Source organism: Cyprinus carpio, chromosome A7 (assembly GCF_018340385.1).
Source record: "Cyprinus carpio isolate SPL01 chromosome A7, ASM1834038v1, whole genome shotgun sequence".
NCBI classification, from domain to species: Eukaryota; Metazoa; Chordata; class Actinopteri; order Cypriniformes; family Cyprinidae; genus Cyprinus; species Cyprinus carpio.
In genome coordinates this window covers 33,752,590-33,778,934 of record NC_056578.1, presented here as the reverse complement: position 1 = coordinate 33,778,934, position 26,345 = coordinate 33,752,590, and the positions used below count along the sequence as shown (strand labels likewise).

At 36.4% G+C, this 26,345-nt stretch overlaps 1 protein-coding gene across 2 annotated transcripts; it reads left to right on the top strand.

Moving 5' to 3' along the window:
* LOC109104388 (eukaryotic translation initiation factor 5A-1-like) lies at window positions 1-22,140 on the top strand. Of its 2 annotated transcripts, XM_042760885.1 has the most exons (4): window positions 1-130; window positions 215-346; window positions 16,625-16,697; window positions 21,290-22,140. In XM_042760885.1, exons 1-3 carry the CDS (start codon window positions 32-34, stop codon window positions 16,685-16,687), a joined length of 294 nt encoding a protein of 97 aa, XP_042616819.1. In that variant the 5' UTR covers window positions 1-31; the 3' UTR covers window positions 16,688-16,697; window positions 21,290-22,140. The 2 variants fall into 2 exon arrangements, with proteins under 2 accessions (XP_042616819.1, XP_042616818.1); XM_042760884.1 differs by lacking the exon at window positions 16,625-16,697.
* Window positions 22,141-26,345: the final 4,205 nt, after the last annotated feature.

Here is a 26,345-nt window from a genome sequence, read left to right as displayed (position 1 = left end):
ATGCTTCACTTTATTTTGTTCAAAGGTTCACATGGTGGGCATTGACATCTTCTCTGGCAAAAAGTATGAGGATATCTGTCCCTCAACCCACAATATGGACGTCCCTAACATCAAAAGAATGGACTACCAGGTATGTAATGGGGAATATTACACACAATTGTACTGTTAGTATATCATACATTGTTTTACAAACTTCTGTTTTTCCACTTTTCAGCTTATTGGCATACAGGATGGCTACCTGTCTTTGCTCCAGGACAGCGGTGAGGTCAGAGAAGACCTAAAAATGCCAGAAGGAGACCTGGGCAAAGAGATAGAAAGCAAGTTTGATGCTGGTGAGGAAATCCTGGTAAGTGTCGTTAAATCATCCACCATTCAAATGTCAGTGAGCATACAAACATTAATAGTGTTAGTAGTGTAACTAATAGGGATGTCCCGAGCCGATTGGGGTTGGGGTAGATCAAGCAATTTTTTAACTGATGGTATTGGCTCTCCTCAGCCAGATCCTTATTTTATGTCAGCTGTCAAGCCGGTGTTGTGCAGCAGGAGGCAGTATGTGCCTTAAAGTGGTTTTGCCAGCCGCCATTAAAAGAAAAAGAGCTTATGGCCTTATTTTACTGACAAATGCGAGAGCTCACTGTTGTAGCACGAATGTGAGTGAGTGTGTGCACGCACTTAAAACATGTTCGTTGCAATCGCAAATCTCTCCTCTCGCTCAAAGTGTGCACTAGTGTGTGCTCAAACTGTGACCTGTGCACTCGCAAATCTCTCCGTGCACTTGAACTAGAGATTAATTTTTTTTTGCACCTGGACTAAACGTTGTCAAAAGTTATCAACCAATCAGACTTCTGTGACTGACCGATGAAAATGCTGCGTGAAATCTAATTGGCTGATAGAGAACTGCACCTAGAATTCTTTTGACAATCAAAGATGGATCTTTCATTTCATTACAGTTGAATAATATTTAGCAATATTAATCAAATGTATATTAGAAATGGCTGGGATTGGGGTGCTTGGATGATTTGTACAAATAAATAACCTAGTCTGTCTTAACTGGTTGTTCAAACCCCTCTGAGCAATTTATCTAAAAATAACATATTATAGCCTATATGGCTTTTTAGACACACTGCATATAAAAGTGGTCGGTGGTCCACAGTGGTCAGCAACAGGTGGCCTGCAGGCCAAAATTGGCCTACCAGCAATAATATCTGGCCCGCGGCCTCAGGCAGATTATTTTGATAGTGTCTAGTTCTGAAATAGATATGTCATGACAGCAGCAGTTACTCACAATCAGAGTATGTGAGCGGAGTGGAGCGTGGAGTGGAGCGGTGTGATATTGAATGTAGCGAGGAGTGGAATTTTTTAAAAGTCGTAGCATTGTGGTTTTCACTCGCTCCAAGAGTGCTCCACCACCGCTCCATCACGAGTGCAATTCATGCCAACTGGCCGTCCTATAACAGCATATCTAGCAAAGAATTCACATGTTGAACATATTTAGCTAGTTTGATAGAGATGGATCACTCAAGAAAAAATGTGAAGGCTATGATGATGTTGATGACATGAGTGGGAAGTTATAGTTCTCAAGGAATTTGTTTGTTCCTTCTAGATAGCCTACTGAATACTTTTCAGCTGAAAGCCTAAGAAATGCATGGGTAAAAAAAAATGCATTCAAACAAAAATAAAAAAAAAATGCAACCTCACATTTATACTACATCTAAATATTATAAATAAAAAAAATAAATCTTTAAAAAAAAAATTGACCCCTAGGTAAAAATAACTGACAAAGATGTTATTTTCATCACAAACAAAATTTTCACAGCAGAAAGCAGCAATTATACCCTTTAATGCAGAAAAACATGTTATTAGCTTGTCATGTGGTAGGAAAAAAGTTTGCACACTAGTGTTCCAATAAGCCACGTTTAAACTCTCCCGTTATTTTTTTGTCTTATTTTTTAGTGTTATGAATTGAACTGTGATATTTCAAACAAACTGAAATACTTTAGCCGTGGAGTGAAGGGTGAAGACGGAGCGGTGTTTCTGATTTCAGTGAGTGAGGAGTGGAGCAGGAGCGGAGTTATTATTAAATGCTCGGAGCACCGAGGGGAAATTGTTGACGCTTCATTCTGCTCTCATAGGCTACTCTGCTGGACACTGCCAAACAAATTTGGCTTTTTGTTACTGATTGTCCTCCTACAGGATTTAACACAGACAGCTCACTACCAGTTACAAATGACACCATAACAGTCTGTCACAGGCAATTCTAGTTGCAGTTTTCATCAATTATTATTTATTTTTTTATTCTTTGACTATGTTCTGGCGAAAAATGCCAATCCTGATGCCAAACTTACTTGCCAAGCCCTGGTCTAAATGATGCACAAGCTATAACTCAATTAATGCTGTGATAGAATCGCTGTTTGGAAAACCCACTTCATGTTAGGTACACATTCAATGGCCCTCTCCTGTGAATGACAGTGAATATATGACAGTTACAGATAACTACATTGTCTGCAAATTCATTAAACCCATAGAATATAATGATGTTATGACAAAAATGAGATATTCGTTATGGTGGTATATTTGGTCTCCACATTTTTATTATTTAGGGAATAGTGCATCTAACCCTGATCTAAATAGTTCTGTCTTAAATCAGAAGATATTTGTGTATATACATATATATACGACCACATGAACTTTAAGAATCTTTTTTTGTTTGTTAAGATAAATCCCTTGGGTTTAGGGATGTAACGATTCACTCAACTCACAATTCAATTCAGTTCACGATACTGATTTCATGATTCGATTTTCTCACCTTTTTTTTTTTTTTTTTAATATTGAATTTAAGACAAATTATAAATGGAAAGGTGTCCTTTTATAATTTCTTGGACAAAATGCTTCACGTTTCTTTGTGTAACAGAAATATGTCAAATAACAAAACGAAATTGAAATTTTAAAACAAACCCCAAATCTTATCAAATAAATAAGACAAAAAAACTCTTCATATAAACAAAGGCTTTCCATTCAAAATTAGAGGCAACCACTGCATTTTAATTACAATTCAAACAAAGATGCTGAATACATGCAGCATTAGCATTTTTTAAATCTAAATTAGATTGTATAATTTGACATTTTAAAACAAAAACAGAATGTTCTGACTTTTAGTTTTGTAAAACTATACCACATAAAACATTTGCACGAAACAAAGACAGCAGACAGGCTGAATGAGATGCAATTTCACTCTCTGACAGCAAGTGGCACTTATGGAACAGCAATAATACAGTGTTTTCTTGGCTGTAAACAAAGCAGGGCAGTGCCTATGAAAGCTGCTTTTATATGCGTTATACAGAGATGAGATGAAAAGAAAATATAATCTAAACTATCTATATCATCTAAACTATCATCTAAACTTTTACTGCTCCAGGTATGTGTTCACAGTGTGTGTGTTTACTACTGTGTTCGTGCACTTGGATGGGTTAAATGCAGAGCACAAATTCCGAGTATGGGTCACCATACTTGGCCACACGTAACTTCACTCACTCACTTAAAGACAGTCAGTTCCCCTCAGAGATACATTCATATAAATTCCTACCCCCAACTATATTGCAATTTGTTTAACATCTTAATCTATTTGAATCATCACATATTTGTATAGATTTTCAACTGGCTCGTGGTGAATCGTTACGTTCCTAGAGAGGTTTAACCAACCAAGTCAAGTCATCTTTATTAATATAGCGCTTTAAACAAAAAAGATTGCGTCAAAGCAACTGAACAACATTAACCCTCTGGAGTCTAAGGGTATTTTTGGGGCCTGGAGAAGTTTTGTCATGCCCTGACATTTGTGCTTTTTTCAGTTTCTTATAAATATCTAAATGGCTAAAGTCTAATCTCACTGTAATCAGCACAAACTAGGCTATAATAATATGTGAGCAGCATGTATGTACATGATTGTGTTTTTGAGAAAAAAAAATGTTATGCGTGGTTAGTGAAAAACTAAAAATGTTAAATCACTTGAATAAGGCAATAAAACACATAGAGAAAATTGGTTCCCAGGAATTTTGAGAACTGGAGCATTTAGACTAGAATTTTTTTTTTCTAAATGATGTGAAAATCATCTTGTTTACTCACTTACAGAAAACAATATATTGATTTAAATTTTCTAAGACACTTTTTGTTGGTAAAAGTCATATGCGAGTAGGTCGTCAACTATCATGAATTCACACCTGAGAAGACAAAGGCCTGCATAATGAGCTGCATAATGAGCCATTCAGTCAGCTGTGTCACTGAGAGGGATGAGTTACAAGAAAGAATGTGAGGACAAAATAAATGTATATAATTTTATGTTTGTAGTTTATTTAGAATATATTTAATTATCCCACAACATAATTTAATATTCACTTGTGAGTGCAGTTAAACAGTTTATTAGGAACAATCAAAGCTGACTTTCAAACTGAATTTTTTGCATCATTACTCCAGTCACACAATCCTTCAGAAATCCTTTTAACAATCTTATTTTCTACAAGAAAAAACATTTATTGTTATTATTATCATTATTATTATTATTATTATTATTAATGTTGAAAAGAGCTGAGAATATTTTTTTTTAGGTTTTTTAGGGGGGATAAATTGAAAGAACAGCAATGATTGTTACATTTGTTACAGTTACATTTATATTATATACATCAAGCTTTTGAATGGTATAGTAGTGTATATTGTTATTGAAACTTCATAATATTTCACTTGATTATACATTTAGTCAGGAATTATAGTTTGGAAAAAGTCTTTGGAAAAAGTCTAACTAGTAAAATGTTTACATGTTATGTGAAAACTAGTACACGTATATAAATAAATAAAAAGAGACTTACTCATGTTTATGATCTCTGCTGAATAAAGTGCTTCATTCTTTTTTTTCTGAGGAAATCCAAATCTCAAATCCTCAACCACATCACATCTTTTTGGGGTGAATTATGTCTTATTCCTCTCATCGCGAAGCAAACAGTAAAATAAAAAAAACTTGAAGAACAGTCTCGCTGTGTTGTCTTCTGTTGTGTGGGCGTATTCAAAAGCCGCGTGCTTCAGTGAAACATTTGAATCTCAAAGGCGCGCTCAGCGCGGGGGCGTGGTCGCATTAGAAGATAATGAAGGGAGACGTGAAAAACGGACATCGCGTTGTTTTCATATGGATTACTTTATCACAGAATATTTGTTTTCAGCAGCACTCGTTTAGTTTAAAAGTAGACATGTCAGGCTTTCTATAGATATCTCTCTCATGTCTCTTCGTTGAGTATTCACTGAGTTACAGTTCATTTTAATGACGCATTTGTAACTGAAGATCAGCGCAGACAAAGGCTGCAGACAGCACTCCTTGTTTGTTATCTTTATTTTATAAGTGCACAAAGTTTGTTGTTATTATGTCTGTATACAAAAAAAAGTAGACCCTTTACAGATTCGATTGATGTATTGCTCTTCTCTGTACGATCAAAACTGAAAGTGTAATTTAAGTTCTTTTCGGGGTTATCAGGAGAAAATACCCCAAAACGCGTATACGTGTTAATCGACTCCAGAGGGTTAATAAGGAAAACATTGTCAATAATGCAAAATGACAGTAAAGGCAGTTCATCATTGAATTCAGTGATGTCATCATGCAGCTCAGTTCAGTTTAAATAGTATCTGTGCAATAATTTGCAATCAAGTCAACGATATCGCTGTAAATGAAGTGTCCCCAACTAAGCAAGCCAGAGGCGACAGCGGCAAGGAACCAAAACTCCATTGTTGACAGAATGGAGAAAAAAACCTTTGGAGAAACCAGGCTCAGTTGGGGGGCCAGTTCTCCTCTGACCAGACGAAACCAGCAGTTCAATTCCAGGCTGCAGCAAAGTCAGATTGTGCAGAAGAATCATCTGTTTCCTGTGGTCTTGTCCCGGGGGTCGTCTGAGACAAGGTCTTTACAGGGGATCTGTATCTGGGGCTCTAGTCCTGGTCTCCGCTGTCTTTCAGGGCTGTAGAGGTCCTTTCTAGGTGCTGATCCACCATCTGGGCTGGATACATACTGGATCCGGGTGACTGCAGTGACCCTCTGACTTGGATACAGACTGGATCTGGTGGCTACGGTGACCTCGGAATAAGAGAGAAACAGACTAATATGAGCGTAGATGCCATTCTTCTAGTGATGTACCAAGTACATTGGGTGTTATGGGAAGTGTTCCCGGTTCCGGTTTACCTAATTAATGCAGCCTAAAAATCCTTTAACGGATTTGGATATTAGAAGTGTATTAGTATGTTATGTGTAAGCCAGGTTAAAGAGATGGGTCTTTAATCTAGATTTAAACTGCAAGAGTGTGTCTGCCTCCCGAACAATGTTAGGTAGGTTATTCCAGAGTTTGGGCGGTAAATAGGAGAAGGATCTGCCGCCCGCAGTTGACTTTTGATATTCTAGGTATTATCAAATTGCCAGAGTTTTGAGAACGGAGCGGACGTGGAGGACTATAATGTAACAAGAGCTCGTTCAAATACTGAGGTGCTAAACCATTCAGGGCTTTATAAGTAATAAGCAAGAATTTAAAATCTATACGATGTTTGATAGGGAGCCAGTGCAGTGTTGACAGGACCGGGCTAATATGATCATACTTCCTAGTTCTAGTAAGAATTCTAGCTGCTGCATTTTGGACTAACTGGAGTTTGTTTACTAAGCGTGCAGAACAACCACCCAATAGAGCATTACAATAGTCTAACCTTGAGGTCATAAACGCATGGATTAACATTTCTGCATTTGACATTGAGAGCATAGGCCGTAATTTATATATATATATATATATATATATATATATATATATATATATATATATTTTTTTTTTTGTTCAACCAGTTAGCCAAAATAGGTTATTTATATGTACAAATCATCCAAGCACACAATTCCTAACCATTTCTATTATACTTTTGATTAATGACTAAATATTAAATTGTAACAAAATTAAAGATCCATTTTTGTTTTTCAAAAGAATGCCAGGTGCAATTCCCTCTCAGCCAATTAGATTTCACGTAGCATTTTCATCGGACAGTCGTGGAAGTCTGATTTTTTTGACAACGTTTATTCCAGGTGCGAAAATAATTAATTTCTAGTGTAAGAGCACAGAGAGATTTGCGAGTGCACAGGAGACAGCGAGCGCACACACTTTGAGTGGGAGGAGAGATTTGCGATTGCAATAGACATGTTTTAAGTGCACGCACACACCCTTTGGGTGAGAACAGCATATACTGAACATAGACATAATAAATACCTAGACTCATTGGCAACTTTGAGCCGTTGATGCGATACTTTAACACGTCCGCCATGTTTTTGAGGGCATGACTGCTTTAAAAATATATATGGAAGTAAACGGGGGCCCTGCAGTTTTCTCTGGATAAAAACATTTATCAACCGATTTCAGAGGTTTGTGATCTACATGCAGTTATCTCTGCCTCCAGTTATTTAGTTAGGTTTGGAAAATGATAAATTTTCGTAAGAAATTTTGAAAGCTCATACTTGTCTCACTTGTTGATTTTGTTGATTTTTTCGGTTTATAATTCTAATGTTATTGTATTTAACTGCGACATATACATGTAATGTAATTTGAATGTAGATTAAATTAAATTAAGTTGTTTCATTGCTTTCTCTGTCTTCAACCCCAACATTTTAGCTTTTCTTGTGCTTCAGGTCAGAACACAGCTCATTCCCTTTGAAATACTAGAAAAAATCAAAATGATACATCTGTAAACACTAATAATTTACCATCATTGAGAAAATTGAATACAACCAGTGAATACAAATCAAAAAGTAACACATTTGTAGTCTGCTTTTTATTTTGATAGCACTCTATAGCCTACAGATAAACTCCCCAACAAACAAATGCAACTGATAAGCCTTTATGGATCCAGTAAAAATTACAGTGGTAAAGTATTATGCACTGATACAGTGCACAGTAAAAATATAGTAAAAGTGATATGTAATATTAAAAAGTATATGTACAGTAGTGCAACTTGTAGTAAAGTGAATAATATAAAAAGTGAGTACAACAGTACAATAACAAGTTATAATAGATTTATATATAATTATAATAAAATAGATTTATAAAAGCACAAATTATATGTATAATATGTATAATACCATAATAAATAAATGAATAACAATAGATGAATAATAGCAAGAAGATTATGTAATATCAAGAGTGGAATAATACAGAATAGATAATAATGAAGAATAAATTTATAAAGTAAAATAAATAATCGTGAAATGTACAGTTTTATAATAGTATTTGTTTAATAATTATTAACCAAAGTAAGACACAACTAATGACACAACACAAAAAATTGTGGCCAATAATTCCCAATAAATCAAAAATAACCAAAAATATAAAAAAAAAAAAAATATATATATAATATTTACACACACACACACACACACACACACATTAAATGTATATATATAAATATATATATGTGTATGTATGTATGACAATGCTTGACCTTTTGCTCTACAATGCAAATTACACACAAATTTTGAAACTATTTTTCCATATATGCTACTACATAGGAATGTTTGGGGTGTGAGTGTGTGCAGTTTACATTGTACAAAAAAATGTCAAAGTATAGTTTTGTTTAACACGGACCAGAATATGAGATGCTTCCCCCTTAAAAAAACATTTCTATGATGATTTCATGATTAAAAAATCATGGTTTTGCAGATTGACTCTCTAATGAGCTCCTGTGTATTTCATTTCTAGGCTACATCATGCAGTTTTTGTGTAAATACACATACAGTACATGATCAGCATTAAACAACCTGTAATAACCAGAAACTGGTTATATTTAAATATTTGACAAAAATGACAGAAACATTTAATAAGATAATTATATTAAATGATATTGTGTTATAAAAATTACCCGTACAAAGGTAAAAATGCTCCTGGAAGTCTATTCCGGGGAGAGGGGGAAAGAGAGAGAGAGAGAGTGGTTTGAATATGACCAGGGTCATTCTGGCCATTCATTCAGGGCTATTCTGGCTTCTAACTAGTACAACAAAAATTAGAGGTCACCGGTTTGCTCCATTTTTTTTAAACACTGAACTTCAAACTTATATATACCTCATTGTTCATTCTTGAAGTAAACTTGTGTCCATTTGGTGAATAAATAAACTGTTTTAGACTGCTGCTTGAGCTGAACACGACGCGTCCAGAGTGTGTGTGATACCGGTGAGTTCTCCTAGACCTAGCGCTGCTTTTATTTTCATTTGATAATCATCAAGTGTTCAATAATAGAAGCAGTTAAAGTGTGAGAGTATACATTGTGCTGGTATAATTGTAGTGCCTTGTGATTTCCGTGATGAGGAAAACGCAGATGGAATCCAGTCATAAAAACAGAATTCACAGTTTAACGCAGAATGTCACTGGTTTGGTCAAATTTTGAATTAATTAATCAAAAGTAGGTCATTACACTTAAATCAAATCGTGATATGGACTAGTATCTGTAACTATTAAGCCTTAAAAGTCGATTTAAATATGAATCCTGCATGTTCTGCGTGACTCTAATGAATGGCACAGATGCGAGGTTTCATTTCTACTGAAGCACGTGTGACGCTCGTGGTGATTTCAGCTTCTGACGTCTCTCTAAATGAGGACGTAAACACATGAACAACATCTCCAGAACTGCTCTGAGAGAGCTTTCATGAGCTTCTGACCGTTTAATTTGAGTAAAACTAGCCTCATATCACATACACAACTGTAAAGGTATTCACGGCAACCCATCAAATAAAAGTCTGATCAATTTTTCAGTAGAATGTACATAGCCTACTACTACTACTAAAATGAAACAAACTTTATTTTTTAAGGAGCACAGCATTTCTTCCATGTTTTAATTTTAATAGTAAATCCCCATTGTTTGCCAAAAAAAAAGTTTGCTTAATTTTCAATAATTAAAAGATGAAATTAATGTTTCATGCCTTGATTTGATTACCAGAAATATTTTAATACACAACACTGAATTTGGTAACACTTTATAATAACGTTCAGTTATAAGTCATTTATAAATTATTAGTTAATGATGAACTAATTATTTACAAACCATGACTATGCATTCATAAATGATTAATATGTGATAAGTTAACATTTTAATAATGTTTTATTAATTCAGTTGTAAGTCACTTATAAGTTATTAGTTAATGATGAACGAATCATTTACAAAACATGACTATATGTTTATAAATGATTAATGAGTGGTTTGCTAACGATTTACAAATGTATTGTAAGTTATCTTACAAAAAGTTCAAATCATGAAATAAATCAAACTGATCATTAGTAGATGGTTTATAAGCTATTAGTTGATACATTATTTATCACTTATAAATCACTGAAGTATTTCTGTCAAAATTGTTTTGTATAATTATCTCAATAAACAATTGTTAATCATGAACAAATGATGAACAAACCATTAGTAAATGATCAGTATATGATTTATTGGTGAATTTGTTAGCTGGTCCGTGTTCAAAACTACAAACATGCAGGTATGCTAACGCACTGTTTTTAAGAAGAGTAATTCATTTGTTTTGAAGTGGATAAACATTTATAAATGCCTTAGTCAGGTGATTCCAGCGGCTTGTGTTAAATCCTTTCACTCATCAGCACAGACTAGTGTTCTGTGTGGAGTGTGTGGATCTAGTGATGAATTGACCCTCTCAACCGCTTTTACCTTCCACTGAAGCTCACATCAGGTGCACAGAGTTAAAGACTCCATGTGTGTCAGAGAAGACAGCTGTCTATACCCCTCACCAGTCAGTACTTAGTACACACTACAAAGTGTTCAACACCTATTATAGATGATGTGTAAACGCATGAATAAATCATTTACAAAGCTTTCTGAATCCCCTAATCTAAAGTGTAAACTATTCATCACTTGTAAATGTGTTACATATCATTTGTAGACCTTTCTTACCTGTTACAAATTATTTGTATATGTACACAAGTCATTTATAACACTTTCTGCATCCCCTAATCTAAAGTGTAAACTATTCATCACTTCTAAATGTATTACATATCATTTGCAGATCTTCCTGTTACATGATATATCTCATTCCATCACTTTACCCAAGCTTGAACTTATTTTTTTTAAATAAATAAATTAACACTCTGCCACCATTTAATCAGCACTTAATTGTGTATTTTTTATTTTATTTCCCATGGGACAGCTGCTCACCACAACATGAAAACGCGCCATAAATGTAGCGCTTCTACACAACGACACTGGTTTGCGGCAGTGACGTCATACCTCGCTCCTTATTGGCTGTCACTTGTGATTTGCGACCACCATAGATTGTTTGCGACATGCCAAAATTATGTTGAGTGAGATGCAACGCGACGCTTTGAAGGATGGAAATGCATTTCAGGAGAATGTTTGTAGCGATTAAACACTTTAATTTCATTCTGTAACTCACACAAAATTGTGTTTTTTGCTGTCAGAACACTGGTAATGTAGCACACGCGTCGTTTTATCTGTGTTTTATACTGATTTTTGTAATGTTTTAAATAAATTATTGTGACTGACGTGCATTTATCTGCCTGTTACACTTTGTTTATTGTCAAAATGGTTATGTTTAAGATTATAGGGTGGAGTAGGGAGCTTAAAATGATATTTTTTATACATTCAGAAAGCTTTGTAAATTCAGAAAGCTTTGTAAATTATTTGTTCATGCGTTTACACATCATCTATAACAGGTGTTGAACACTTTGTAGTGTGTACTAAGTACTGACTGGTGAGGGTACAGACAGCTGTCTTCTCTGACACACATGGAGTCTTTAACTCTGTGCACCTGATGTGAGCTTCAGTGGAAGGTAAAAGAAAGCGGTTGAGAGGAGGGGTCACTTCATCACTAGATCCACACACTCCACACAGAACACTAGTCTGTGCTGATGAGTGAAAAGGATTTAACACAAGCCGCTGGAATCACCTGACTAAGGCATTTATAAATGTTTATCCACTTCAAAACAAATGAATTACTCTTCTTAAAAACAGTGTGTTAGCATACCTGCATGTTTGTGGTTTTGAACACGGACCAGCTAACAAATTCACCAATAAATCATATACTGATAATTTACTAATGGTTTGTTCATCATTTGTTCATGATTAACAATTGTTTATTGAGATAATTATACAAAACAATTTTGACAGAAATACTTCAGTGATTTATAAGTGATAAATAATGTATCAACTAATAGCTTATAAACCATCTACTAATGATCAGTTTGATTTATTTCATGATTTGAACTTTTTGTAAGATAACTTACAATACATTTGTAAATCGTTAGCAAACCACTCATTAATCATTTATACAACATATAGTCATGTTTTGTAAATGATTCGTTCATCATTAACTAATAACTTATAAGTGACTTACAACTGAATTAATAAAACATTTCTTAAATGTTAACTTATCACATATTACCTCATCATTTATGAATGTATAGTCATGTTTTGTAAATTATTAGTTCATCATTAACTAATAATTTATAAATGACTTATAACTGAATGTTATTATAAAGTGTTACCCTGAATTTTTGAGGGAAAAAAATCATAAGGCTTCTTTAAGAAAAAAATTAATAAATTAAGTTGTTTTATGCATTCATATAATTAGACATGCTAAAACATAGAATTTGGTAACAATAAAAAAATATTGTTAGAAAAAATAAAACATTTCATAGGGCCCTAAACATGTAATTTTTGTTAAAATTTTATTAAATTAATGTGAAAATGTATACGTTTCAAGGTTTTAATTAATTAGACTTGCTTTTTGATTAATAAACTTTAACTATTAAAATGGAGTGGAGAAAAATTAAAACAGAAATAACAGAATTTAGAAAAATATAAAACTGATTTTGTGGTAATATCAACATTTACTATTACTATTATTATTAGTTTTATTATTATTACTACTAGTAGTATGATTCAGTACGTTTTTTTTTTTTATTTATTTTTTTTTATAAAGCACTATTTTAGTTTTAATGCAGTATGCATTTTAAAAACTATCGGTTAATTATTCGGTATCGGCCAGTGTGGTCCAACCTAGCTATCAGTATCGGCAAAATCCACTATCGGTTGACCTCTACAACAAATGCAACCTTGGGCTGTGGAGGTATAGCCTCTTTGAAATGCAGAGAACAGGCTTTCTTCAGCTTTCCTTGCCCTGTTAATAGTCTGACACTGGTGGCTAATTAAGCTGTCAACATAATGCTAAAAATGATCAAAAAACATCCAGAAACAACTATTCAGTCTTACCTGTGAAAGATAATACCTCGAGATCTGTTTTTATTATTGTACGACCGACCGTTTGTAGATTCCCAAGCTGCCGAGGAGTCAGGTATGTTTTCTTCTGTCCCGATGTGAGAGCTATGGAGAGTGCCCTTCACCAATATGGCGGCAACGTTGACGTGCGGTCGAGCGGCCAATGAGGCGTCTAGGTATTTATCATGTCTATGAGCATATATCTGAGAGTGTTTGTCAATTTTTTTGTGAAAGCAAAGGAAATTGGGAGAGGGCTGGCACAAAATGCGGCATCAGCATCTCGCAGCGGCACTTCCAGCGGCATCTCCAGCAGCCAGGTACTTTCTTTAGCAGCGCCTGCAGCTGGCCAATTACATAATTTGATATAATACTTTTTATTTTAAAAACTACTTTTCAACAAATTAACATTATTACCACAGGACTGTCATTTTAAGATTAAAAATGTAATAATTTTTACATGTTGAGAAATGTAACTAATGCATTATAAATCCACAAAAAGCATGACCATATTGTTATAAATTTTAATTAAAATAATTGTAATAGCTTATAATGTAATAGCTATACAAATGTGTCTTTAAGAAGGTAAATGACAAATCTTGATAGACATTCTTTGTTACAAAGGGCATTTATTAATGATGCAATGTAAATGCTCTACAACTTTAAAGCATTAGTTTATAACATAAGTAATACACTTAATTCTATGACCATGTTTTATTCTTTACTGAAGGAAAACATTCTTTTGAGAGACACCATGGCTGCAGCTGATTGGAGCCGCAACACACAGTTTGATGCTTAACGTGTTCCCAGTGTCCTTTCCATGGATAAAGAAAAACAAGTCAAAGCCATTGAAAAACTTTACAGCTGGAAGGGAGAATATGATGAAAGCTCTCAGAAACTCACTACTGTATTAACAAAATTTATGATAAATGCATACAAATGACAGTCCTGTGGTATGCTATTTTGTTGAAATGTAGTTTTTAAAATAAGAAGTCCATAGCTTGAGAAAGTCCTTGGCTGTTAGCGGGGCCACCTGAAGTGCTACTACGAGATGCCACAATCTCAGCTTTGTGCAGTATATCAGAAACGAATTTCTGTATTAACAGTTTATATTCATAAGTAATAACATTTAAAAGCAATATGCAATACAGTGCATTTTTATTTTATGAAGGATGTGATTTAATGTGAAATAATGCCATAAACGCTCAAATGTGCATGTATGATATGGGAAAAAACATTTTTATCTGCCGTCGGAGACGTCGTTGTTATAACGTGGTGCTATGGGTTGGGCCTTGATTTCGACTTGACAAACAGACTGGCGTTCTAACAACGCGAGCTTCATGCTTTCTAACCTTATCTTCACTTTATGTTGCAATTACTCTGCTTAATATACATATAAAATAAAAGACGCATATATCAAGTAGTCCCATATTCATAATTGTGACGACAAATTCTGCTTACAATGTCTACCAATGTAACGTTTACAGTACATCTGCCAGTGTCTGTATACAGTGTGTGCATATATATATATGTAAATATATATATACATAGAGTGTATCCTGAAATATTATATATATATATATATATATATATATACATACTATGGGTGCTCCGATTGATGGGCCGATAATCACTTTGGGATGACTGATCGGCGGTCTCTATAAAGGCTGATCTCATAAAACGATCTCAAGCTGATGACGCATCTGCCGTGAGAGGTTTGCCACGACATGCATCGTCACCATCTTAGTCTGTTCGGCGCGGGTGAAATAATTATAATTCTTCATTCTTCAATAATCATATTTCTTCAGTAAATAACTTCTAAAGTAATTTGAAAACCTTATGCGAGACTGAATTTCACAAACGAATCACTGCGCACGCTCTCTTTCCCTCTCAAAATGGCTTCAAATCACAATGTGTCTGCACTAAAAGCGAGCTGCATGCTGCACTTGGCACAGGAATTGTCACTTGCACAATTGAGGCAGTGTCGCATCGTCACAATTTATAAAATAAATCCATTTTCAAAAATCCTCCCAGTGTTTAAACCATTCAGCACTCGCGCGCTCTCCTGGAGACTGTGTGCTCATGCACACACACAGCACCAGGTTCACATTACTCCGTTTGCAGTGTGTATGTGGTGCATATTTTTTCCACGCTCATGTTAATGGATTAAAGCATTCACACTGCACACGGTTGAGGTCCGGCAGTGCATTCCAGGAGCGGTGCGTCTGCAGCAGTGCAGAGATCGTTTCCGATGCAAGCGTTGAATTAAAGTGATAACGCATTGTTTGCGGTAAATATGAACATGGATTGACACTAAAATGTAGTAATTACACCATAAATGCATGTAATTAAAGTCTACTTTGTTTCACATTCAGGCTATGGCTTTTTGGCTAGGTTTAAAGGAAAATAACACTTTTAGATAAACAAGGCAATAATAGATGGCTCTTGTGAGGTAAGAAAACAAAGTTTTTTATTAACAGCAGGATTGCTTGTAATAAAGATTTAAATGCAAAAGAAAAGGCAGTAGTGCTGACTGTTTCTGTCAGTGGTAAGTTTTCATTTAGAATGTTTGTGATAACGTAAAAAATGTAGGTTAGTTAATGTTTTGCCACTTGCTTGAGCAACTTAATATATAAATGTAGAAGTAAATGCAAAAGTAAGAAGCATTAAATTATGTATTGCTTATATTTATTGCATTTAAACGTCTATGAAAGATTGTATTACTGTACAGTGTAAAAAAAAATCACAATACTAAAAAAGCATTTTCAGTAACTATGATTTGATTTGAAGTCAGAATAATAGATAAATGTTGTGTTTGTGGTAAACAGCCATGGATCAGTAGTGGACTTCTGTGTGAAAGCATGTAGAGTCTGTGCTGATTCTATACCGCACATGCCCCCCCTTTTCAAAAATGAAATTCAGGCCCTGAATAAATGTCTAAAAATCCTGATTTGAGTATGACCGTAAATAATTCTACATGATAAAAAGAAGGCTTTGAAAAGATCGGTATCGGTAATCGTATCGGCAGATACTGCTTTCTTTGATCGGCAATTGGTGATCGGCCTCTAAAATCCTGATCAGAGCACCCCTAATACATACGTCATACATATATTACTTTTACTTTCTGCACAACTCTGTAAACATTGGATTGATTTTGACAACTCTAATGCACTTGAAGTGTGCACCAAACATTCATTCCTATAGGAATATACAAGTACTTGATCGGGACTCTGTATCGGCAGATACTCAATATTCAATGACTCGGATCAGATCGGGGGCACAAAAAACCTGATCGGGACATCCCTAGTAACTTCTTAATATTTCTTTGCAGATCACTGTCCTGTCTGCTATGAATGAGGAGGCTGCAGTAGCCATCAAAGCCATGGCTAAATAAAACACAGCAGGTATATGAAGCTCTTACTGCTGTGTGCGCATGCTCACCTGCTAACTAGGCCCTAAGCAACTGTGCCTCACCAGTGTGCTTGCAGCAAAGCACTTATTCAAATGTTTACTTTTACTTTAAACAATAAAACAAACACTGTATTATTATTATTATTATTATTTTTATTTATTTTTGTCCTTGATGCAATCAGTAGGTACGTTTACATGGACACTTTTTGCTTCCATCGGAATTAATTCATTCTGATTGATGAATCCGAACATAGTGTTTACATGAATGCTGAATAAAGTGATCCGGTTGATGTGCACGTTTATATGTCACAAGCTTATGATCGGATTTAATCTTTTGACATGCACACTGCATGAATATACAGAGTTTCCTGCTGTTGTCGCATACAGTTTTAAAAAGCACACGAGTCATTTATCTACTTCGGGTACTAATTAGGTGACAACCAGCACATGAACTGTTGTGCAGTGCTGCTTGGGCTAATGAAGAAAAAAAAAAAAAAACACTTAACAGTGCCCCTTCCCGCACCCAAAACCAGTCGTCTGTTGATTAGAGTCTTAAACAAGGACTGGTGGGACGTTGTCCTGCTCCACTTCACAGATGCTGAGTGAAAGGGGAGTTGACGGGACACTCATTTATGACACTTTATTCGCCAGGAAGAACAGCTCGTTCTGCGCGTCATATGTCATTACACTATTTCTACGTCACTGTTTCTGTTTTCAATCCGATCAAGTGTTTACATGTCCTCTCACTTGGATTACAAAAGGAATAAACTACCCCGTACAATCTGATCGAAATTTTAGTCGTATCTGGCCAATTCAATCCGATTGACTTGTTTACATGTGACACTTTTATTCTGATTGTGCTTCTAGTCCTATTACGATCGGATTAGTAGGGTCCATGTAAACGCAGCTACTAGGATCTTTAATAATGTGTATATATATATAAAAAAAGATTTTAAACAAGGTTTAACAACGTATGCCCACTTTACATAGAATACTTTGCTGTTTGCACACTGGCACTTTTGTATAACACAGATGTAGGACTGCTGCAGTGTACAATGTATCTGTTATGTTAAAGCAGTGACTAAGTTGTAAATAGAATTGTTTTCGGAATTTCTTTTTATATTTTACACTACTGGCTAAGCAGTAAGAACTAAACATGCTGTATTGTAAAATAACTTAAAAAGCACTATAAACAATTATTATAGGTGTTAATATTACCTATATCTGATGTTCCTGAGAGTTAATGGGAGACTCTTAAAGTGATTGCGTAGTAGCTTATTGTGCACTTTGACTTTGGGCTTCAAAATGAATGGCAGATATCCAAGCAAGTATTTCAGACTCTGTTTAGTAATGGAGAGCCCATTTATTTTTGTGGACGGTCTATCTACATTTATATAGAATCTGTTTTGGACAGTCATACATTTGACTGAAGATTTAACTTGTACCAGTTTTCCTCCTCCTATGTGTGTGTTGTGGATATGGACTTAACCTTTACCTTCTTTTTATTTCTACCTCCTTGCTTATGTTACTTTTATCACCCCTTCTTCACTCACTCCTGCCTGTACTTCTTTCTTCCTTTCAGGGGTTGACAAGATGCATTGGACCTGGATATGAGACTATTAGACCTCAAAAATGCTATTCTTTTTCTTTCTCATTCTTTCTTTATTTCTCTCTTTTTCAGTGTGTGTGTGTTTTTTTTAATAGCCCATGTGCGAGTTAAAAACTAGAAAATAAATTTAATAATAATGTTCCAAACAAAGTTATTATTATTATTATTATTATTATTATTATTATTATTATTATTATTATTATTATTATTATTATTATTATTCAGAAACAAAAGTTACATAAAAATAAATAAATAACAGAAATGGATGTTATGAACAGTGGGAAGAATGGCTAGGGTGGGAAAAGGTGTCATTTTTATTTATTTTTGGAAGGGTGAGGGAGGGTACCTCATAACTGTCTTTACTAGCATGAGTGTCTGTTTTGATTGTCACTTTTTTATGATAACTCCCCCTCACATGTTCTTTGCTAACTAAAATCACAAATGGCTATAGCTGTAAATAGCTATAGGTCTGTTATGTGGTTAATTTTATTTACGAGCAATTATCATGCAAAGGGGAGGGAAAAACACTCAAGTGCAGAATCTCCTGTAAAGGACAAATGTAAAGGCAATGACATAAGTAATAAGATGCAGTTTTTATGTCTTCAATACAGGACCAAGTGCTCTGATTAACTTCCCTTTTATCTTCCAGTAGCTTAAAGCAAAAGACACTTGGCAGGGGGTGACAAAATCACACAACCTGGTGTATATAGATGGATGATGCAGTAAGACTGCCCCTTCCCCCCTCTCCCCACACTCCCTCTCCCCCAATGAGACTGATAACAAAGGGGAAGCCAGTATCATCATTTTATCAAAATTCCCCAAGTATTGGCTGTTTGGGTATGCTCTGAAGTGGACAGTGGTCCCATTAACCTTAGATCTCGTTGAAATAAACAGACACACACTTCTGCCTATAATGTTCTTGGTCTTGGCCTGTAGTGTTTTGCTTAATGCTTGCTGTTCATGTTTTAAGGACAAACAATCAAGTACCCCAGTTCCTGTCTTTTAAGTTTGGCGTTGGATGACATTTCGAGGGAAAAAAAAAAGAAAAAAGGAAATTGCAGACCTGGCAACCTTGGAATTTTTTTTGAGTACCATCGAGGTGGGTGGGGGGGGGGGGGGGGGTACATTTTTTGGCTGATTTGGGTTATACGGTAGCCTATATATCTTGGTATTTTGTATTTGGATTAAACAAAAAAAGTGAATGTAAGAATGTAGGCATATATTATGTAGAAAAAAAGGTTAAAATCACATTACATTGTAACATTGCAATCTACAAAAAAAAAAATATATATATATATATATATATATATGTGTGTATATATATATATTTTTTTTTTTGTTTAAAGCAGTAGTTAAAGTTACTAAACTAAAAATGAAAATAATAAAAAGCACAGACTAATTGAGTAAAAAGGCTATTTTAATTACCCCATTACAATTTACAGTTAGTGCTATCATACAAATGCACTTACTTGTAGGTTTAAAATTATACATGTCACATTTATTGTCCAATTACAAATATTTCAGCAAAATGAATACTTTAGTCAGAGTTATTGCACTCCCATATCATTGAGCTCTGTCTGTTTGGCGCGCATGCGCGCGGCGGCGCTCGTTCTAAATGAAGTCTGTCGAGTTTAGTGGAGAATCGCTAAAGTAAAAGCTCATGCACTTCTGACAGCAAAATGGCAATATTTCCATTTTTTTTTTTTTTTAACATTTACAGATGGAGAATATAACTGTGAAATGTAAGTTATGCATTAAGGAAAACAGCACATCTCAAACACACAGCGCGTCTCTGTCAGCCTCACATACAGCCTTTCTATTAACGGGGCGAGCGCGAGCCACTTTGAACTGAAACTATAAACTATAGGCTACTAGGAGAGAAGAAAAATGCAGAAATTATTTAAATGCAAAAGAAACAAACAAAAAAAAAACTTTATGATTGGTTGAACTCTTCATCTTTTTCTGTTGCTTGTTTGAAATACTGCATGTGGACAGGGGCGTCACTAGATTTTTGCATAGTTTAGAGTGACAAATCGTACCAGCGTACTTTGAGGTCAAAATGCATAGCCGCTACACGAAATGCGTACAAGTTGGCAGGTCTGTAATTGTCCCCTTTAAAATCAGTTCCTATGCAGATCAGATTTGACTGTCATGCACATTACTCTTGACTTGCAGTATGAGAAATGTTAAGTTTTTGTTTGTTATAATACTGTGATTAAGACAAAAATAAATATAATTTTGTTTTCTAACAAGACAACCCAACCCAATATTAAAAGAGCACATATATACCATGTCTTCATTTCTGTTTGTGATGCATTCTGGCTCTTTGGTGTTGTAATATATTGACCATAATGGCTACAAACTCCAAGAAAAAGGCATTAAAAGACAAAACTGACTGAAATATGTGTGTAATTTAAGATAAATCATATTTGCATTATTAACACTTTAAACTTTAAGTTAAAATACACAGACAGTGATTTCTTACCAAATTTGGAAAAAAAGGTTCTCAAACTGTGGCTTGTTCAACCTGTGGCTCTTGAGTTTGTTTTTTATGTCAATCCTCTGATAAAGTAGCACAGTTTTATTTGTTTTTTTTACACCAGCAAACCATTAAATTTTTTAATAGATTCAAGACTCAAGTGTAAGAACATTCCTTATTGTTTATTATCAATAATGTTTATAAACTAGCAATATTTGCTGCATGGGATATTTATTACAATGTTAAAAAAACAACAACAACAAAAAAAACATTTAAAATCAAATGGGTTTCAGCTCTCTTCTAAGGTGAGCCTCAGAAAATACTTTTCTGTAGCCTGGCACCTTGTCAAGATTATACTTTTAGTAGTTAATGTGCTTTTCTATGTTGGAAGAATCTCTGTCCAGTGTGAGGGAGGAATGCATGCCGTGATGCTGGCTGAGATGAATTCTGTAATGAAGCCTAAAACATAATAAATAAAGTCAATCTATTTTATGTAGGGTATCAGACTGAATCAGACAATAAAGTTTCGATCAAGAACATGGTTGAAACTTAAGGAGCCGAATTCCACAGAAAGGCCCAAGACATCAGGATGTTCGTAAATCAGATCCTAGCGCCAGCCAGTCTGAAGCAAGCCTAACCAACCAACTCTTTCACAGAACAGCTTTCAACATTAACACAAAAGAACACATTGATCATAACTCAGAAAGGAGATTTTGGGGTAAGTAAACAAGACTTATGGTCAAAGAGATGCATAGCATGGCCATCACATGTAAATCCATGATAGTAATAACAGTCACAAGCTCTTTGGATTGACACAATTCATGATTTAAACGTTTCTATCAATCAATACTTTGTCAAATGTATCATTCTCGTTACAGAAATCATGTCCAAAATTATTCTTTGCAAGAGCGGGAAAATTCGGACCATGTGACTGATAAGACAACGTGATTTATGTATTGGAAGGAGAAACATCACAACACCCAGAGCACAGACAAAATCTAATTGGTCAAGACAACATTTGGGATGTGTCCAAATGTCCGGTTTAAATAATCAGGACACCATCAAATTTTGCTTTTATGTCATGTTTTTTTTAGTCATAGTTTTAAGCACCCTTTGAGTGTGCCCTGGCTCACAAGCCAGCTGCTCCTCCCAAACCACGAGGAGAAACATTCTTTTATTTTAGTTTAGTTTCCTTTCCATTGAGAGTTTTGTGCTCTGAGTTAAGATTTGCAACTCCATGTCTCTGAGTTCACCTCGAGTCTGTGACTGTGACCACCTGAAAACTTTAACCAGCCCACAACTCTGCATCTTCAGCCGACGCCCAACCACTGGCTTCCAAACAAATCAATTAAACCCATACTGAACTTCCAGCAAATCAGCAACCTCGGGAAACCCCCTTCGGCAACCAGACAATGAAGGGAATCCCTTACACAGGCAACGCAAGTACCTCCAGATTCTAGCTGAACTAGTGCATTTAATATAATTTTAACCTTATTGAGGAACTCAATGTGAGGGTTAATTAAGTGACTGATGGTTGTTCATGTCTATGCAATTGCACATATTGCTGTAAACTTGGGATTTCACATTTTCATTCTCTTAAACTCATTCTTTACTTTCTCTCTTTCTGCAACTTGTGTGAATGCCTGTGTTCATGTGATAGATTAGTTTATATGACTTAGATTTATCCAATAATGCCTTATTTATTTTGAAAAGAGAAGTATCTTGTGTTTTTTTTATGTAAATGTCTTAAACTGATGATCTTGTTACTGTGCTAATTAAGTGTTTTCACTATATTTTGGATTTTAATGTCCATTGCAGAGTTGATGTTATACGGCTATTTCAATAAATCGCTGGCTGACTCAGTGATCAGCCGCAAAACAGTGATTGTCCAAATTCCCTTTAAAATCTTAAATGATTCACTTTGAGCTAAATCGACCTGTTTCCCTTACATTTATATAAAACAAATAGTAATTGGTCTGTCATGAATAAAATGAAAAAGAAAAATGCTTTATCCCCACCAAATCTACCATGTTTTTAAATTAACAAATAACATCTTTAATATTGAGAAAACAAAAGAAGAGGCGTAGATTTAAGGTTCAAATGAAGATGATACAATTATTTAAAACAGTATTTTTTTTCATAATTGTTTAAAGTAGCAACCAACAATGTACAGGCACTTAGATCTTTGACTAGATATCGTTTTGCTTTGTTTTTCCACAGCATCTTTGTTTTTTACAAATGTGTCTTACTTTGTATTCTCATTTATATATATATATATATATATATATATATATATATATATATATATATAGTGCACTGTCGCACTCAGCATGCAAAACAAGAATTCATAATTCAGAACAAACAGACATTTATTTAAAGATAAAATTCTTAAACACCCATTATCAAGATAAAGGGTCCATGTTGAACACCTTTTTATCCATAATGAGCATTTAGAAATGTTCAATTCAATTTTCAATTCAAGTTTATTTGTATAGCGCTTTTTACGATACAAATCATTGCAAAGCAACTTTACAGAAAATTAAGTTTCTACAATATTTAGTAGAAGCTTATCAGTGATGACTGTCAGTTTATGTGCATACAGCAGAAATGTTCAGGAAAAATCAATAAAAGACGTAAACAAACAGACGATTAACACTATTAACAGCAATTATGCAATCAAACTTATAGCAAAATGTGGTAGTTCTGTATGTTGTCTCTGGGTTAGCATCATCTGAGGTCCTCTGAGTGGCTGGCATCATCTCTTCTCAGGTGTTCTGGATCCAGACTGGAGCTTGTGTAAATCCTAGCTACCACGGGATGCAAAACAGAGAAACAAATAGAGACATAATTAGCGTAGCTGCTGTTCCAGCCAAGTAAAATTAATTAGTTTAACCCAAGCTAAAGAATAATAATGCGCATTTGATCAGATATAACTTCAGTCCAAAATTATGAGATGCATTATTTGAATGCTTGGCCAAAGAGGTATGTTTTTAATCTAGATTTAAACAGAGGAAGTGTGTCTGAACCCCGAACATTATCAGGAAGGCTATTCCAGAGTTTGGGAGCCAAATGCAAAAAAGCTCTACCTCCTTTAGTGGACTTTGCTATCCTAGGTACTATAAATGCAGGTTAGTGAGCTTACCTTGGCAGCAGGGATCTGGACAGCCATTGATGGGGTGGGCATCAGACCAGTTGCACTCACATGAAAAGCCTGTAGATGCATGGGTCTAAGGGAAGCCTTTTAATGACAATACACACAAAAAAGTACTACCCAGCCCCAATCATCTGTAGCACATCCATGTAAACAATACATTTTCTCATGAAAGTTAAAGCTTGCTTCCCAATATTTAACAAATGAGTCTCAGTGAGTACTTACCAAGTCAGTAAAGCCATACTGCTGATTGGGATGATACTAGCACTAAGGATGAATCCTTTGAAGTTCATATGAGGAAATAAGGAATGATGGATCGACTGTTGACATAAAATAGCACAATACTAATCTGTATGCAGGGTGCGAACTATGGGGGAGCTCGGCTTCCCTTAATAAGACATGGGCTCCCCTGAAAATGTGATTTGTGAAATTTTGGGGGGTCTCAAAAAATATTGACAGTGTGTTATTTTGACGTGCAATTTCAGTTTTATGTAATATGATCATCGTGGATTATTATGTGTAATATATATATATATATATATATATATATATATATATATATATTATATATATATATATATATTACATACATATATACATATACATATTGTGACACGTGTCCCGAGCGCTCATCAGCGTCGCCCTGGAAACAGAGCAGGCACACCTGCACCTGCTCGTTACGGGCTGAGCGGTCACACCGGCGCCCCATCAAGCTTTGGCTTTATAAGCCGCACCGGCGAACACTGAGGTGAGAGATGTCTCCAAAGACTTGGCTAACTTACCTCTGTTATTTCCCCAGACAGCAGTGTGTGACCGCCAGCCCACGGACCCACACAGCACTGCACATGGAGAGGAAGACAGAGAGAGAGAGAAGGCCGAGCACCGGAAAACCCCTCACGTTGGCTATTTCCCCACGTTCGGGTCAATAAAATCCACCCTTCGGGGAACTCTCCTCTATCCTCGTGTCGTGTGCTTCTTCACCCCATCACACTGGTGGAGAATGCGGGCATTGCAGTGAAGAAGCTACCGACCAGGATACCCCCACATTCCTTATCACCCCACTTGGATTTCTACGGACGTTTTTTTTGGGGGGGTTTGTTTGGCTCACGTTCCCTTCCTGTTTCCCCAGGTGGTGCTCCTCTCCCGAAGATGGAAGACCTGCTCAAGCACCTCACTGAGGTGAGCATCTGCCAGCAGCAGATCATGGAGCACATGGCCTCCCGACAAGGGGAAACGGAATGTGAGCTCGCCGCACTCCGCATGACCGCTGCCCCGCAAACTCCGCTACCTGACCCCCGTGCCCAGGCTGCACATCTCATCCCCAAGATGATGGCACATGATGACGTTGAGACATTTCTCCAAATGTTCGAGAGGATTGCCGTCCGGGAGGAGTGGCCCAGGGACGAGTGGGCCTGGATTGTGGTGCCGTTGTTGACGGGAGAAGCACAACGGGCGTACTTCATGCTTACCCCCAAGCAGAGCGGTTCATATGAAGAGCTGAAGAAGGAGATCTTAGGGCGGGTCGGGTTAGCGCCGCCCAACTCTTCCATGACTGGTCCTACAACCCACAGCGGCCGGCCTCTAATGCCTCGCCCAACACTGGCTACTAGCCAGGGGTCCCACCGCACACCAGGTAGCGGAGCGCGTGGTGGTCGACCGCCTGTTACGGGCACTGCCCCTTACGTGCATCCATGGCGATACCAGGGAAGTGCCGGCGCGGCGAGTCACCATCACCTTGCCACCCGGCGCCTGGCCGGTAGAAGTCGGGATCGTCAGGGATCTGCCTGCCAGCCACGACGGGAACCGCCCCCAGCGTCAGGCCGCGAAGAAGCCCTGACGGCGCCCCGTGCTGCTGGCCTTGGCCAGCCCCAGGGAGGGTGAGTCAGCCCATCATAACCCTAACCTCTACTTTGACCTCTTCCAGCAGGTGACTGGGGCTGGGGCCTTCGCCAGGGAGCAGCAGGAAGATGACCGCCTGAAACACTGCTGGGCCCAGGTGAGGGTCGCCGATGGGAAGGAGCTCCAGCCGGCACCTCATCCCACACCTCACTTCGTGGTGAGAAACGGCCTGCTTTACTGTGTCGCGCAGCGAAGGGGGGAGGAAAAAACCCTACTGGTGGTCCCGCAGTCGAAGATCTGGGGGCTCAGAACTAGGGGTCGACTGATTATCGGCGTGGCCGATTATCGGCGCTGATATTAAGCATTTTTATTGTTATCGGCATCGGCCATTTTCAAAACCGATTTGCCGATAAAACCATTTTATTTTGAAATGCGCGATCTGGCACTGATCCAGCCACCTCAGTCAGAGCGCACCACTCTGTGGCCTAGACTAAGCCCCGCCCATCGTCCGTCTGATTTGTTGGGAGTCACGGGCCTGGCCAATCAATACGGCTGGCGCGGCT